Source organism: Hyaena hyaena, unplaced genomic scaffold, assembly GCF_003009895.1.
Source record: "Hyaena hyaena isolate Hyena2069 unplaced genomic scaffold, ASM300989v1 scaffold_212, whole genome shotgun sequence".
Taxonomy (NCBI): domain Eukaryota; kingdom Metazoa; phylum Chordata; class Mammalia; order Carnivora; family Hyaenidae; genus Hyaena; species Hyaena hyaena.
Window position 1 is genome coordinate 93,322 of NW_024080845.1, and position 17,258 is coordinate 110,579.

General features: G+C 39.8%; 1 protein-coding gene across 4 annotated transcripts in view; it reads right to left on the bottom strand.

Moving 5' to 3' along the window:
• Positions 1 to 1,700: 1,700 nt before the first annotated feature.
• The window catches only part of ARHGEF3 (Rho guanine nucleotide exchange factor 3), a 271,390-nt gene continuing 255,832 nt past the window's right edge, over positions 1,701 to 17,258 (bottom strand). For all 4 annotated transcript variants that reach the window (XM_039242446.1, XM_039242448.1, XM_039242449.1 and 1 more), the window contains 3 exons: positions 9,457 to 9,627; positions 5,724 to 5,910; positions 1,701 to 3,944 (listed from right to left, as the gene is read on the bottom strand). In XM_039242446.1, the coding sequence (XP_039098377.1) occupies positions 3,592 to 3,944; positions 5,724 to 5,910; positions 9,457 to 9,627 (711 nt within the window). In that variant the 3' untranslated portion in view covers positions 1,701 to 3,591. The remainder of the gene's footprint in view (positions 3,945 to 5,723; positions 5,911 to 9,456; positions 9,628 to 17,258) is intronic.

Genomic DNA, 17,258 nt, shown 5'->3' on the forward strand with positions numbered 1-17,258 from the left:
AGTTAAATGAATCAACTACATCAGTGAGAAGGGTGGGGGGAGGGTTTCTGCAAGGCCAAGGGGAGACAGGTGGGGGAAATGGCCCAAGTGGAATTGTGTGATCAAATCTCCCCAAAAGTCCTCAGGCTTTTGGAGAATTAGTAAGAGGTGGACATAGAATGTAAATGGAAAGTCGAACAGCTTGTTCACCAAGACAGTGGCTTGCAGTTCCTGTACCCACAGAGACTCTGTGAAAACAACACCATTGTAATGAAGAGTTTTGCATTCCCAGTTGCTAGAGATGGTGCCAGGAATGGAAATGAAAGCAGTTAATGGAGGTGACCACAACCCAGAAGCTGAAACCACACTCTAATTTTGCACAAAATTGCTGGTTCTGATTCTTCTTTGCTTATACTTTTCATTTAACTGCAAGGATTACATTTAGTTATGTGTTAAATAACATCTTGAGACTAGACCGAAGATGTCTCCCTGTCATTTGTACTAACCCACAACATGTCAGTACATTTTCTAATACACTACTAGGGATCCAGCCTACAATATCAAAGTCAGTACAATCATGGGAGTGAGAGGTGGAGGGAATACCCAAAGAGACACTGAAGAAGGTCAAGGAGGATGAAAAGGAAGGAGAAAGATGAGAAGAATGAGGAGGAATGAGTTTTTGTTTGGGAAAAAAATTTGACTTACATTCATGTGAATATCTTGACTAATCTTGGAATTAACAATACGTCAAAGAGGGGCACCTGGATGGCTCAGTCGGTTGAGCGTCTGACTTCGGCTCAGGTCATGATCTCACGGTTCATTGGTTCGAGCCCTGTGTTGGGCTCTGTGCTGACAGTTCAGAGCCTGGAGCCTGTTTCAGATTCTGTGTCTCCCTCTCTCTCTGACCCTCCCCTGCTCACGCTGCCTGTCTCTCTCTCTCTCTCTCTCAGAAATAAACAATATGTCAAAGAAAATTGTGAGAGCCTGTTACAAAGATGAGACTATGCACCAGCTCCACTGGGCCACCTCACTACGGAGAACTGGTGACCCATAGCTTGAAACTGTTTAGCCTTTTCATCTAAAGACACTTTTTGTAGGAATAAAACTAATCATTTTAATTAAAGAAAAAGTGGCCTGAATTTCCAGCAAGAATTTCAAAGTGGAATTTGCCTTTTGCTATTTGGCCTCAGGTTTCTCAACAGTCACCTATCCTAGCAATGAGTTTCAACATTAAAAAAAAAAAAAGTCTATTTATTTATTTTGGAGGTGGGGAGGGGCAGGGAGATAAGGAGAGAGCGAATCCCAAGCAGGCTCTGAATGTTCGGCGCAGAGCCCAACACAGGGCTCCATCCCATGGACCCTGAGATTATGACCTGAGCTGAAATGAAGAGCTGGATGCTTAACTGACTGAGCCACCCAGGTGCCCCTGAACACTTTTTTTCCTGTAACAATTATAACTTATCCCTTGACTTTACATGCAGTACAGATTGAAGATACGGTTGTTAAGTATGAATAAATGAATAAGTGAATGAGTAGAGAATGCTCAAAAAAAAATAGATCTTAGAAATAGCACTTCTACAAAAGTTTTGATAGATCAAATCAGATCATTTATTTCATCCTGCACCCCATTTTAAAGTTTGTATTTGGGCAAAACAAGCAAACATTTCAGAAAGAACCTTCCAGGAAGATAGCTGAAATTTGACATTTGTAGGACACTTACATACACTGAGAGAATGACATTTTAATGTAATTTATTTGAAATGCTTCCAGAAAAGTTTAAGGCCTTTATACAAAAACATTCATTTCATCAAAACATTCACTTTCTTCCCACAGGCCAGCACTTAACAGATCTCTTGCTTCAACCCACCGACCAAGACCAAAGTTGTGGCCGAAGGCTCCTGCAGAGAATGATTCACTCTTCCCCCCCATCATCAAACAACAGGTTCTCAGCTTCTGTCTGCTTCTACCTGCAGCAGTTCATTCACTTGCTAAGTTAATAACAATTTGAGAAACAAAGCATTTTAAATAAACTTGTAATAGAAAAAAAATTCACCATGTTTAAAATCTATAAATACAGAAATCTGTTTTACAGGGTATAATTGACCACAATATTTTTTTGTTTTTGAAAAATAAGTAATATTACCTTGTTTTTATAATGATACATCTTGTCACACAGCTTCTCTGAATGCACATATTAGATGTACATAATAAAATGACACAGCATTTACTGCTTTCTGTAAACTTGAAAGACACAGAAGATTAAAAAAAACTTTTTGGCAATAATTTAGAATCATTACTACTAGTGCTGGTGTGGGAATAATTTTGCACAGGTCATCCTTAATATTTACACTCACAGGGAGCTTTTCTGTGTATTCAGTTAGCTTCTTTTAAGGTCTGCAATCCACCCTGCACTGTAAGCCAAGGCTGGACAAAGAGGTTACTAGTTTGGCTCATTGATCCTAATTAATCATAGAGTTAATTAAAATTGGCCTTTGGAGAATGTAATTATGACTCTGATCACAGAACAGAGCCAAGGTAGCAAAGTGATGACCCAAAAGCAGAGCAGGAAGACCCAAGGCTCTGGCCTTTCCCAGAAGGGAACCAGATCTTGCTTTTCATGTTTCCCCATAAGAGGTCACGATGAAGCACTTCTTCCAAATTCTTCTTCTCACATGTTTCTGTGAACAGAGGCACGGCCTCTCCTGCAGTCTCTTCCTCAATGCTCCAAAATATGAATAGGGCTTGGCAGATGAAACAAAATGATGACGGGCCTTCTTATTATCCTGCCAGACCTCTTGAGTTCTATTCTGGTGTTTTAGGCTAGAAGTGGCTCTCTACGGCAAGCCAGCAACTTTGACAGAGAGACCCCCTCCCCCCATCCCACACCCCCCCCCCCCCCCCCCCCCCCAGTGCAACTGCATTTCAGTTCAAGATTCAGAGCTGACAGCTGCTTTTATGCTGGTTCTTTTAAGGTCAGACACCATTCCACATCCTAATAGATTATTGCATCAAATCTGCACTGGATGACATTGCAAGGTCAACACAGTGCTTCTTGCTTTGCAAAATTAAGGGTCCAGAATCCCCAGGGATGTTTTCATGCTTTCTGGTTGGATAACATTGAACCAAGTCACTGCAAGGATTGATCTTTTCCCATTTTCCTTCAAATACCATCACGACACACAAGTGACTTCCTCATGCCCTGTTTGCAAGGCCCTGTATAATTCATGCCTTCAGCTACCATGTCAAAGAGCTAGAAAAGCATTATAGAAACATGAGAAGACTCTTTTAAGCAATCTACATGAAACAGTAGTTTAGAGATTCTTTTCTAGTTTTTAAAATCCAGCAGGACAATTGAAAGTAACTTGTTCAAGTACCCCTCCGTCCATCCAGACACTTGTGAAATACAATACAGGGAACCAGTTGCCACAGATCCCAGCTTACACAGACAGATTGGCAGTTACAGTACTAAGGACAAAGGTACAGATACAAGTGACTGGGTCAACACGGTCACAGAAATATTAAAAAGTGCTTCTCCAAACCGTTCCATGTATGGAATGCAAATACTGTACAGGTAAGACACAGGTCTACTTCCAGGAAGTACACATGCTTCTGTCAGACGTCGCTTTCAATGTGCCTGCTGTTCCCACCAGAAGAGTCTGTCTGTTCCATGCGCTCACAGTCAAGGCTGACCTCACTCGTGTCCATACTACAGTCTGACTCACTGTCTGATTGGTCCATCTGCTCAAGTTTTGTTTCTCCTTGTGGCTCTCTGCTCTCGGTGGTGGGATTTAGGAACGGTCCCTCGGAATCCAGCACCCCAGCCTGCCCGGCAGCACACTGCACTGTTTCTTTGGCTTGACGGATACAGTTGAGCCACTGCTGCTTGTTGAAGGTGTCGTTGGCTTGTAGTGAGTGGGTCTGACTTTGGGATCCGTTTTTGAAACTCACTCTGAAGAAGTTTTTAACTAGGAATGAAAAACATGGTTAAGAAAGGTCAATGGACAGACAGTTCCCGGGGCAAAGATAACCTATATAGTGACATTAAGCCCCTGAGCCAGGGCAGTCGTCATTAATTGATTACAAACTGTGTCCCACTGGTCTGGAACATGGCTCAGCTGTACCCTGGAGCCACCATCAATCAACTGGAGTTGACCTGGAGTTGACACCAGTGTAGCTTTCAGTCGCCTTTGAGGCTAGCAAATAGACATCAACTTAAACCTGGGTGTGTGTTAAAGTCCTCTGTAAGTTTGTTAAAAACATACATGCCTGGACCCTGCCCTTAGAGATTCGGATTCAATAGGTCTAAGGTGAGCCTGGTAATCTGGAATTTCAACAACTGCCCCAAGCTAGAGCCTTTTCAAGTTTAAGAAGCTCTTTGTAAAATCAAAACATGCCCATAATCCTTCACATGATAGTACATGTACATATAGTACCCAAATGATTGAGAAGATATGTAAAGACTCAGAAATATTATAAATTTGATTTCATTTTAAAATAAAATTACATTTTAATTACCTCCATAGGAGCTAAGTGCATTTGAAAAATGGTAGTGCACAATGGAAGACATTTTATTTAGCTTAACATAACAGGCCCCGTGTGCCATGTGAAATGTTTGGTTCATAGAAGCGTGGGTGTTCAGTCCTCTTGTACTATCCCTGTAGCCAATAGACTGGGAACCACGACTTCAGATAAATTCAGGCTCCACCCATTGCTCTTAGGCAAGCGCCTTAATTCCTCTATGTCTCAGTGTCCTTACTTGTAAAATGGGAGAGACAAAGAGAACCTACCTAATAAGGTTATTATAAGGTCTAAATGTGATCATACATATAAGTGCTTATACAATGCCTGGCACATAGTCAGTATTCAAGAAATACAAGTTACCACTACACCACGACCATCACCACTACCTCCAGGGTGCATGGACTGATGAGTAGGTAAGAGGCAGTACCTATTAATTACTTTGACAATATGATGCCAATGTTAATCCAAGATGCTCAAATGTCACTTTCTCAAGGAAGACTTCTCTGATCATTTCCTCTAAAGCAAACCTGCAACTGTTATCCCTATTTGTCCCATGCTGGGTTTTAGTTTTCTTAAGAGCACCTGAATATTTATTCATCATTTATCTCCTCTTAAAATGTAAGCTCCACAGAGGCAAGGAGTTTGACTATTTAGGTGACCAGTGTTACTAGTACCTTGAACGACATGTATAAGACACTCAGTAAACACTGCCATCTTACCTTCTCTTGATTAATTTCCTTTTTTATTAAGTCTCAAGTTAGAGAAGTTGCAATATGCAAATGGTTACATAATTACATATGAATCCTCAACCAAGTGACCATCCCTAAGCTTCTTTAGGGATAGTTTTCTAGCTCAACAACAAGGGCCAGCAGTAAGCAGCTGGTATCTACATAGGGGCTCTCTGGTATTAAGCATGCTTTTATTCAATGGAAGGAGACAGAGAAGGGGAACTTAACGGGCCCCTGCTACGTGCAGGCAGGTTCACTTGCAGGATCTTAATCCTTACAACAACCTTATAAAGTAGGCACACATACATGCCCATTTTGCAGATGGGAAACTGAGGCTCATAGAGGTTGCACAAGGTTGCACAGTGAGTGATGAGATAGCTTGGAATGTAGGGTGACTCCAAGGTGATGGCTCTCCTCTTTCTACCAGGCATCCACTCCCTCTGAACCACTGCACCCAAAACCATTCAACAGATCAAAACCGCCTGCCATCCGTACTTCTCTCATTGTTGCTAAATGCGCCACGCAGGGAGCCGCCCAGCCTCACTTCTCCATCCTGCAGGTCTTCCAGTAGAAGGTCTTTTACAGGGATTGGCTGCCGGTACAACTGGTAGCAGAGCTGCTCATTGTGCGTTACGGCTCGAGTGATCACAAGCACTTCTTGGAACAGGAAAACATGCAGCTTCTGGAAGAAAAGGATCCACAGGATTTCTCTAAGCGGCAGTCCAGAAAGATTTTCCATGGAGAATAGGTTCCCAGGTACCAGGTTCACATTGTATTATAAACTTTTAGGCTCAAATCTACCTCCAGAACAGAAGTTGGGCAACTTGGAGGTATTTCTAGATGCATCTAGTGCCTTTCATAGAGGAGGGCCTCCCTAGAGCCTCCATGGAGAAGGTCCTTCTGCCTACAGACATCTGTAACCACGGCTGCAGGCTCTAGGGATAATCACATTGCAGTCCACAACCTGTGCAGACAAACACAGCCTCCAGCTTCCGTAAGAAAAAATGAGAAGGGGGAGTAGAATAAAGGGGACCATGAAGGAAAAAGAAGTTAGTACCCCTACCCCCATCCCAGCTTTAGTTTGTAGCACCTAACATAATCCTAAGAGATCAAAATGAACAATAGTCTATAAAGGATGCGGCTGGCATATCAAAGCCTAATATCAATTTTTGCTTCCCAAACCCATAAAAACACTTGTTCCTTGAACCACACAGCTGACTATCAGCTCCATCCAGGCACTCCAACTCAGAACACTGCCCATCCTGAGGGAATCGGAGCATGCCGCTCTAGCTGCAGAGAAAGATTATCAAAGCATTGGTCCTTCTCGATTATGTTCATCAGAACCTCAGTTCTCTGAAGAGGCTGTGCTTTAAAGGCTGATGACTGATGTGTGTGTTGTGGGCATAAAGAAAATCTCAAAAATAAAGGCTTGTCTCCAACCACATCATGAAAGCAGTTTCGCTGGGTGGAGCTGGGGCAAATTGGCTCTATTCCCTTCCAAGTGCCAGGCTCATCTCACAGTTTGGAAATGCTGATGAATTGAAGTGAAAAGATCTACCACTTTGGTAGCTGGGTTCTGGTTTTCCAGTGGAGATATGTGGGAATGTGAAACCAGGTGGAAATTCATCTTGATTTGGGGGAGGGAAGCACATTCAGCATTATCAGGCAATTTTACATTTAGGAGAAAAGAAACTTGTGGATCTCCTCCATGCCTTCTCTCTCTCTCTCTCTCTCTTTCTCTCACACACACACACACACACACACACACCCCTGTAGAAGTTAAAGCTCAACCAAATGTTGGCTGGTAATACAAATGATAATTTTGTACTGGGTGGGAGGAGATTGAGGAGTGAAATTTTGTTTATCAGAATGATCAAATGTACATTTAAATAGAGTAAGGCAAAAAAAAAAAAACCAAGTTAAGGGCTTTTTTTTTTTTTTTTTTTTTTTTAGAGAGGGGAATGTAGTAAAAACGTTGAGATTTTTCTTTTCGGGATGGACAGAGAAGGGGTTGGTCACTGTAAACATGATCAGAGATTTTTATAATGTTTCTACTTCAATCAATCCTCTCGCCAAGGTGGACAATTTGAACTCATTGGGAAATCTTTGAAAAACATCCCTTATTTATGAGTGTTTGCTGAGAATTCCCCTTCATAGTCTCAGCTCCTTTTAGCTCTCAAATAATAGAGCTTTTCTCTTGATACAGAACTTGGTTCTGAATGACTTCCATGATTCTGTTGGGAAAAAAATAACTAAAACAAACCTCCCACCCCAACTACTATCTTTGTTTGGAAAAAATCTACTGCTTGAAATATGAACTAGGGTTCATTTTTAATGCCCTAAGCACATCCAATCAGAGAGAGTCTCAGTCCTTGACTGATGGACAGAAAAAGAGAATAGGCCCTCATCTCAGAAACGATAAATCTTCCCAACTATTTCCCACAGGGCTTCTGACAAAGAATGTTCAAGAAGCCAGAGTACCAGACATTAGAAGTCGACTGATGCTTTCTGAAAATCAGCAAGAAGCGGAATGTAGCTTTCTATCAATCAGTAAGTCTGTAGTCAAACAGAAACCCTTCTTCAAGCAGCGGCCTATGACCTGTCTCATTACTTCTGTTGCACCATCAGCTGATTGGATCCCTAGTAGCTCTGATAATGGGTGCTTCTGACATATACTTAGTGATTTCAAATAACATTTTTGAGCCTGCTCACAAATGCCACTCCATATTCCAGGTCAAAGGTTGTCCTTTGAATCATCAAAGCTTTATTAAGAACTATTCAATCTAGTTTTGGCTTCCATTCTAAGGGTTGACTAGATACTGAAGATGAAATACAATAAAAGTGGAGATTCTCTTTCTCAATGACTTTTCCAACATTGAATTTAAATATATATTATACATAATAAAATCTATACATTATATATACATTTTAATGTATAATACATAAAAATTATAATATATGATATACATAATAGCATTAATTTCTATTATTTCTAATATTATTTCTAATATTCTAGCATTATTTCTAAAAGTAGCCTGGTGAGTTAAATGAATTTTGAACTCTCATAAAATTCAAATCCATTCTTTCTTTATGCAAACATTCACATTCATTCATTCACTCACTCATTCACCTAATATTACTGAGTGCTTAGTATGTGCCAATCCCCATAATAGGTGCTGGGGGTTAACAAGACATAGTCTCCAACCTAAAAGATTATAGCATAATGGAAGTTACCAACAGACAGATGGATAATTACAACTCCCGGTAGTAAGTGCTCCAGGGAGATCTGTCCAAGTTGCTATGACAGGAGAGGAGGAACAATTTCAATATCTACTCAGGAATAAAAGTCAGGAAATTGGGCAGAGTTAGATATAGCCAATACAGGGTAGGTTATTGTTTTATTTATTTTTTTCTTTAATAATGTTTTTAATTTATTTCTGAGAGAGAGAGAGAGAAAGAGAGAGAGAGAGAGACAGCGTGAGCAGGGGAGGGTCAGAGAGAGAGGAAGATACAGAATCTGAAACAGGCTCCAAGCTCTGAGCTGGCAGTGAGCACAGAGCCCGACGCGGGGCTCAAACCCACAAACTGTGGGATCATTACCTGAGCCGAAGTCGAACACTTAATCAAATGAGCCACCTAGGTACCCCAGGTTATTGTTTTAAAAAAAGAAAAACTGGTCTTAAAATGGCAGTCTGTGGATGGGGACCTATCCAAAAAAAAAAAAAAAGCAAAGAATTTCTCATAAAACTAAGAGTTTTAATTTAAGAGCTGTTTTTCTGAGATCATATACTTTTAACAGCCTATTTTCTTACATCAAAGTGGGAGGACATGTTAGCTGTTCTGCATTTATTATTGAAGGTCATGATCAAACAAAATACAAAGTTGGCAACCCTATGTTGGTTTCCAATTCTTCCTGAATATGTACTAAGCTGTGAAATTTAAAACATATATATAATATATACCTTGTGTAATACATATAAATATATAGTAAGTTAGAAACATCCAATCCATATTATTTATAAATTATATGCACAATACAGAAATACATATATACAAGGTATATAATTATATATATATATATGGGATCCTGTGATATAAAAGACACTGGAAATCAATTTTTGTCTGAAGATGCTTGATGGTCAAGGTGCAGTAACAGGAGGCTTGGTATCAAATGGCCTTTCCCCCTGGACACCCAGGAAGAGACCACTGAAGAAGAGGAGCCACTCACCACGCCTCGGTTGTTTTTCAGTTCTCCATGACAACACAGCACTCTTGAGCTGTCGATTAGAGAGTCTTTCTGGCCTTCTTCCAAGTAAAGAAGCCGTTCTTTATAATAGCGGCACTCAGATTCCCCAGTCTTGGTGTTGATTTCTGCCACGATTCCCTGAATGATGTTTATCTATGGAAACAAAGACGAAAGTATGGGGGAAGTAAGCAAACCATCCACATCAGCAAGTCCCAGGGGCTTAGACTAGAAGGTCACCAAGATAGACTTGCATCTAATTCTGAGATTCTGTTATCTAACTTGCTGTTTTGGGAAAAGGCAAAAATAAATAAATGCTTTTAATATATTGTGTCTACCATCTATACACGTACACATAGATATACTTATTCATACGTATATATTTGTATACAGATACAGATATTTGTTTATTAAATTGGTATTGATACATACTTTTATCTGAGAGGAAGAGATATAAGGTACAGTTTTCAATGTGCAGGACTCATAACTACTGAGCTCTATGTTGCACATTTCTTAAACCATGCTTACAATGTTGAAAACATAGGCATCTAAAACCTTCAGCCAAGGAGAGAAAACAAAGCAGAATGTAGTAGTCCCAAGAAGGGATCATCTTTGGGGATTTGAACCCAGTTTCAAGGTCTCTCCACAGGTACTCAATCTAACCTACAAACAGTATTTGCAAATTGGATGTGAAGAAATGGTTTGGATATCTTTTTAGTGATAAGCACAAATGATTTATAAAGGACAGAGAACTAGAAATGGAAAGAAAACACATCATGATGGGAACCGTTTGTCTCTATATTTACACTCACACCCATGCCTAAAGCACATGTGAATAAGTTAGGGGCAGAGGGTTTTCAGAGCAATGGTGGATACACTGTTGTTAATAGAGAATGAAACAACAAGAGTACAGCACTCATATACACACAGTGGGCCTTTATTCTGATGTGTTGTTCTATCACATGAATAATATGTCTAAAAGTTAGAAAATGCTAAAAACAAAAGGAATAAGAAGTTAGTTGAGTAAAAACTCAATGACACCAACCAAAGAGAACATGATGACTTCTTCAGCAGGGTCCTCTGTCCTCTAATAGTGAAAAGACCACTATTTTTTAGTTTTCATTTAAATTCCAATTAGATAAGATACAGTGTAATATTAGGTTCAAGTGTACAATGTAGTGTTATTCAACACTTGCATACAGACCTGGTGCTCATCACAAGTGTCTTCCTTAATCCCCATCACCTATTCAACCTACCCCCACTCACCTCCCTTCTGGTAACCATTAGTTTGTTTTCTATAGTTAAGAGTCGGTTTCTTTGTCTGTCCGTCTGTCTCTCCCTCTCTCTCCCCTTTGCTAGTTTGTTTGGTTTCTTAGATTCCACATATGAGGAAATCACATGGTGTTTGTCTTTCTCAGACTTATTTCGTTTAGCATTATACTCTCTAGCTCCATCCATGTCATTGTAAATGGCAAGAGTTCATTCTTTTTTTGTGGCTGAGTAATAATATATTGTGTGTATGTATATGTATACATCTTCTGTATCCATTCATCAGTTGGTGGACACTTGCACTGTTTCCATATCGTGTCTATTATAGATAATGCAGCTTACTGTAAACACTGGGGTGTATGGATCCCTCTGAATTTGCATTTTGCATTCTTTGGGTAAATACCTAGTAATGCAATTGCTGGATTGTAGGGTAGTTCTGATTTTAACTTTTTGAGGAGGCTCCATACTGTTTTCCAGAGTGGAGGCAGCAATTTGCATTTCCACCAACAGCACAAGAGGGTTCCTCTTTCTCCACACCCTCACCAACACCTGTTGTTTCTTGTGTTGCTGATTTTAGCCATTCTGAGAGGTGTGAGGTGATATCTTATTGTAGTTTTGATTTGTATTTCTCTGGTGATCAGTGATGTTGAGCATATTTTCTTATGCCTGTTGGCCATATGGAAAAATGTCTATTATTATTTTCTGCCCATTTTTAATTGTATTATTCATCTTTTGGGTCTTGAGTTTTATAAGTTCTTTATATATTTTAGATACTAACCCTTTATCATATATGTCATTTGCAAATATCTTCTCCCATTCCGTAGGTTGCTTTTAGTTTTGTTGATTATTTCTTTCTCTGTACAGAAGCTTTTTATTTTGATGAAGTCCCAATATTTATTTTTGCTTTTGTTTCCCTCGCCTCAGGAGACATATGTAGAAAGAAGTTGCTACAGCCTATATCAAAGAGGTTACTGTCTGTGTTCTCCTCTAGGATTTTCATGATTTCAGGTCTCACACGTAGGTCCTTAATCCGCTTTGAGGGTTTTTTGTGTATGGTGTAAGAAAGGGTCCAGTTTCATTCTTTTGCATGTTGCTGTCCAGTTTTCTGAATACCATGTGTTGAACAGACTGTCTTTTTCCCATAAGATATTCTTTCCTGTTTTGATGGAGGTTAGATCACCAAATAGTTGTGGGTTATTTCTGGGTTTTCATTCTGTTCCACTGATCTATATGCCTACTTTTATGCCAGTACGATACTGCTTTAATCACTATAGCTTTGTGATATAAACTTGAAGTCTGGAATTCTGATGCCTCCAGCTGTGCTTTTCTTTGTCAAGATTGCTTTGGCTATTTGGGATCTTTTATTGTTTCAAACAAATTTTAGGATTGTTTGTTCTAGCTTTGTGAAAAATGCTGGTGGTATTTTGATAAGGACTGCATTAAATGTACAGACTGTTTTGGGTAACATAGATATTTTAACAATATTTGTGTTTTCAATCCATGAGCATGGAATGTCTTCCATTTCTTTGTGTCATCCTCAATTTCTTTCATCAGTGTCTTGTAGTTTTCAGAATAGAGGTCTTTCGGGGTGCCTGGGTGGCTTAGTCGGTTAAGCGTCCGACTTTCGCTTAGGTCATGATCTCGCGGTTCGTGGGTTCGAGCCCCGCGTCGGGCTCTGTGCTGACTGCCAGCTCAGAGCCTGGAGCCTATTTCAGAGTCTGTGTCTCCCTCTCTCTCTGACCCTCCCCTGCTCACGCTCTCTCTCTCCTAGAAATAAAAAAAAAAAAACAAAATGACAGTAAAGCTTAAAAAAAAAAAAGAATAGAGGTCTTTCATCTCTTTGGTTAGGTTTATTCCTAGGTATCTTATTATTTTTGGTGCAATTATAAATGGGGTTGATTCCTTAATTTCTCTTTCTGCTGTTTCATTACTGGTTTGTAGAAATGCAACCAATTTTTGTATGTTGATTTTGTATCCTGTGACTTTAGTGAATTTGTTTAGCAGTTCCAGCAGTGTTTTGGTGGAGTCTTGAATATTCTGTATAGAGTATCAAGTCATCTTTAATAGTGAAAGTTTTTCTTCTTCCTTGCAGACTTGGATGCCTTTTCTTAAAAAAAATTTTTTTTTAAATGTTTATTTACTTTTGAGGGTCAGAAATACAGAGCACGAGTTGGGAGGGGCAGTGAGGGAGACACAGAATTGGAAGCAGGCTCCAGGATCTGAGCTGTCAGCACAGAGCCCCATATAGGGCTTGAACCCACGAACTGTGAGATCGTGACCTGAGCTGAAATCAGAGGCTTAGCCAACTGAGCCACTCTGGCGCCCCAGATGCCTTTTCTTTCTTTTTGTTGTCTGACTGCTGTGGCTAAGACTTCTAGGACTATGTTAAATAACAATTGTGAGAGTGGACATTCCTGTCTTGATCTTGACCATAGAGGCAAAGTTCTGTTTTTCCCCATGGAGCATGATATTAGTTGTGGGTGTTTCATATATGGCCTTTATGGTTTTGAGGTATGTTCCCTCTGAACCTACATTGTTGAAGGTTTTTATCATGAATGGATGATGTACTTTGTCAAATGCTTTTTCCGCATCTACTGAAATGATCCTCTGTTTCGAATCCTTTTTTATTAATATGGTATATCACACTGATTTATTTGTGAATACTGAACCACCCTTGCAGCCCAGGACTCGCGGTGGTATTAACGGGAAAGAACTTAAAACAGATGAAAAATGTTAATAAGGACTCTTCTTGGTCACATTTACTTACTTAATGGAAAAACAAACCACTCTCTGAAAAGCAAGGTTTTAAAAGAGGCCTTTACTCCATGAGAACTTACCACATCTTGTAATGTGTTAAGTTGGCAGTAAAATCTAAGTGTTAAGTGATTATTTTTCACATGCTAATGAAATGATACCTTCTGCCCAAAGCCAACTGGATAAAAACTTCTACCCGGTTATAACTTTGGCACTTCCATGCAAGTTTGACAGAAGATCTTACAGCTCTGAGCTGAAGTCTGTCCTATGAACAGATGTATAATCTGTATACTTCCTTAGCTATTATGAGTTTCAAAGCTCATTTATTTTTTCCTCTATTTCCCAAAGTTTGGTGGTAATACTACTTTGACAATAAAAAAAATTACATATCATTTTTAAAAAAACACAGGGTTTTTATATCATAAAATAACCTTTTGGACTTTAAAGTCAACCTGATATTAAATATAAACCCTATGAAATTAATCTGAGTTTTTTTTAACATAAAACAATAAAGAGAACACTTCGGTCCACAAACTTTGTTTGTTTGTTTTTTTCTCCCCTCTTGGTTTTCAAATATGACTGGTTATTGTTACTTTCAAAAACAAACAAAAAAAGAAATTTCAGGGGTGCCTGGCTCAGCTGGTTAAGGGTCCAATTCTGGATATCAGCTCAGATCATAATCTCAACAGTTCATGAGTTTGAGCCCTGCTTTGGACTCTTCATTGACAGCATGGAACCTGCTAGGGATTTTCTCTCTGCCCCTCCCCTGCTTTTTCTTTCTCTTTCTGCCTCTCTAAGTAAATAAATAAACTTAAAAATTAAAAAAAAAAAAGAAATTTCATAACACATACTAAAGCTATGACTCCTCCTTCAAATTCAGTTAATGCTTGTTGAGCGTGTGTTCAGTGCGGAACTAGATGGCAGCATTCAAAGAAGTGAGACAGGGTCCTTGCCCTCAAGAAGCTTAAAAATACATGAGAGGTATCTGACAAACTGTTTTATGTCTACCTTAATCTTTTTTTCTTATTAAGTAGGCATCATGCCCAGTGTGAAGCCCAATGTGGAGCCCAACAGGGGCCTGAACTCATGACCCCGAGACCAAGACCTGAGCTCAGACAGAGGGTCAGAGGTTCAACCAACAGAGACATCTAGGCACCTGGTCTACCTTGATCTTTTACTTTACAACATTTTTAATATGTAGTGGAATCCATACTTTTCCCTTGTTTTTAAAGCAGTAGCACTAATTGCTGTGGCTCTTCTTAGAGTTTACTATTACTAGGTATACCTGGAATTAAATGGGTCTCCAGTCAATTTTCTGAGTTTCCTGCAAGTAACCAGGAAGCCAGAAAGATGACGTACTATAGGCATAAATACACGTTCACTTCCTAATTTAACTCAGAAACTGAACAGCTGGCACATCACATGAACATTAATAAGCTCAAACACTGCAGTGGTTCCTGGGCAGCTATGACTACTGTCAAATGCTAGGTCCTTCTTTGGTGTTTGAAAAAAGAGAGACAAAACAATAGAATATATCACTGTTAATTCCACGTTCTTTGTCGACATTATAATAGCACCTCTGGTTCTGCTTTAATTTATTAAAAATAATGTCTCTTACTTATATCCACCTGTATACCATAAACATCTAATGTTTGCACTGGCTCTTGAGAGGAATTTATTTTGCAGAATTGCAGCAAGGAATAAAGTTGAATATAGCAAGCAGACTGCATTGCCAATAGTCACAGTAGCTTTGCATTTAGGTTAAATTTATTGTTGCATCTCTCATCAGGGTTCAGGCTGAAGGGAAAGGACTGGTAAAGCAAGATGATGACAGGTATCTGGTGACAGAACAGGGGTTAAATCCACACAGCCTGTAATCGTCAGGCTCAAAGTGAAAGCTGAAAACCCTGTCTAGTTCCTTGAGCAGTAATATCATCTATTCATAGGCTTGTGACATGAACCAGGAATAGCAGCCAGCACCTCAGGAACAGCAGGACTGTTCTCATTGCTTCCAGTGATTTTTTTTTTTTTTTTTTTTAAAGGAGCTGGGGAACAGTGGTAGGCAGAGGGAGAGACGGTCTGCCAGATCAGGGTTTGGCTGAAATGATCCTCAGAATTTAAAATGTTAAACAACCAGACCTCTGGAATATCTGAATATCCGAAGTTCTATTTAAAAATGTTCTCTTTTGGGGAAAACGTTTATGAACCCTCCAAAACACTATGAAGAAATTCTTATAAAAATGCGGTAGTTTAGGGGCGCCTGGGTGGCTTAGTCGGTTGGGCGTCCGACTTTCGCTTGGGTCATGATCTCGCGGTTCGTGGGTTCGAGCCCCGCGTCGGGCTCTGTGCTGACTGCCAGCTCGGAGCCTGGAGCCTGTTTCAGTCTGTGACTCCCTCTCTCGCTGACCCTCCCCTGCTCACGCTGTCTCTCTCTCTCTACTAGAAATGGGTAAAACATTAAAAAAAAAAAAATGCGGTAGTTTATGCACTGCAGTAAAAGTAAGGCTTTTTTTTAGACCTAATCAGGAGACTGGACACTTGATGCAGAAGCAATGTATTAAGAGTTCTCTGATCTTTCCCTTTTCAGAGATGGAAAATGTATTCAGGGAATCTGTAATTCAAGCTACCTTGGTACTATGGGTTTTATGTTAATCAAGCATTCACAATGTACCCAAGAGTACACGGCTAAATATTTCTGCTCATCTGGGGTAATGCCCGGAGGAATTTGAAAAGACAAGAAAACAAAACAAAACGCTGCTGTGCTTCCATTGTGTAAATGGGCATTAAGAAGACTTGCTTTGCAGATATTTTGAAATGCAGGTATTCCATGCCTCACACACAAATCTGCCTTAGTAACTAACTAGGTGTAGATTCAACTTTTAAAAATGACATCATTTTTTTTTTTTTTTGCACTAGGGAAACTGGTTCATCCTTTCATATTGCAAACAATCATATTCTAATCTGTTTTTAAACCTAAACTTTAGCTCACTTGGGTGATCTCAAAAACAGCATTATTCTTTCATGCTGCATATTAAAAAGAAGAAATCTTAAGAGTAAAGCTCAGAGCAAGTTCACGTGTTTCAAAAGAGTAATTATTTAAACTAGCTCGAGCTCCATGTTGTTTTCATTCCTGCAGACCACACACTTGCTGGGATGAAATATGGAGAGGAGGTAATGCTACTGTACTCTTCCCAGTAATAAAAACAGACATGATGAACTGACATGGGCTTCATGCCCAGCGCCTATGTCCCCCATCTATGCTGGACTGGGGACCTGGTCTGTGTGTGTCTGCCGTCAGTCAAGAGAGTCTTCACTATTCCTACAAGGAGGCACCTGGCCCAGCTTGGCACTGGTGAGGCCTCTCCACAAAGCCTGGTGGCCCCAGATAGCTTTCTACAATTCTACAGGCAGGGGAGACTCAATGAAGCATCCAGGCTTTCAGCTCTGTGGTGTAGGATCATAAAGAAGTGGAAGAGACACAGGATTTGCATTCCACACCAGCAGATTTCAGACACAAACCTCATCACTTGCTGGCTCTGGCTCTAGGCAGTTAGTTAAGCCCTCCAAGCCTCATCTGGAATATGGTCCTAACAGGGATAGCTATCTTATAGGTTATCATAAGGATTAAATGAGATACATAACCTACAAAGTGATTATATAAAGCTGATATACTAGATATTCAAGAAAAGTCAGCGGGTATTGCTCTAATTATTATTATTACTGTGACTACTACTTACTAAACCCCTCTCTGGGAGGAGATAGGC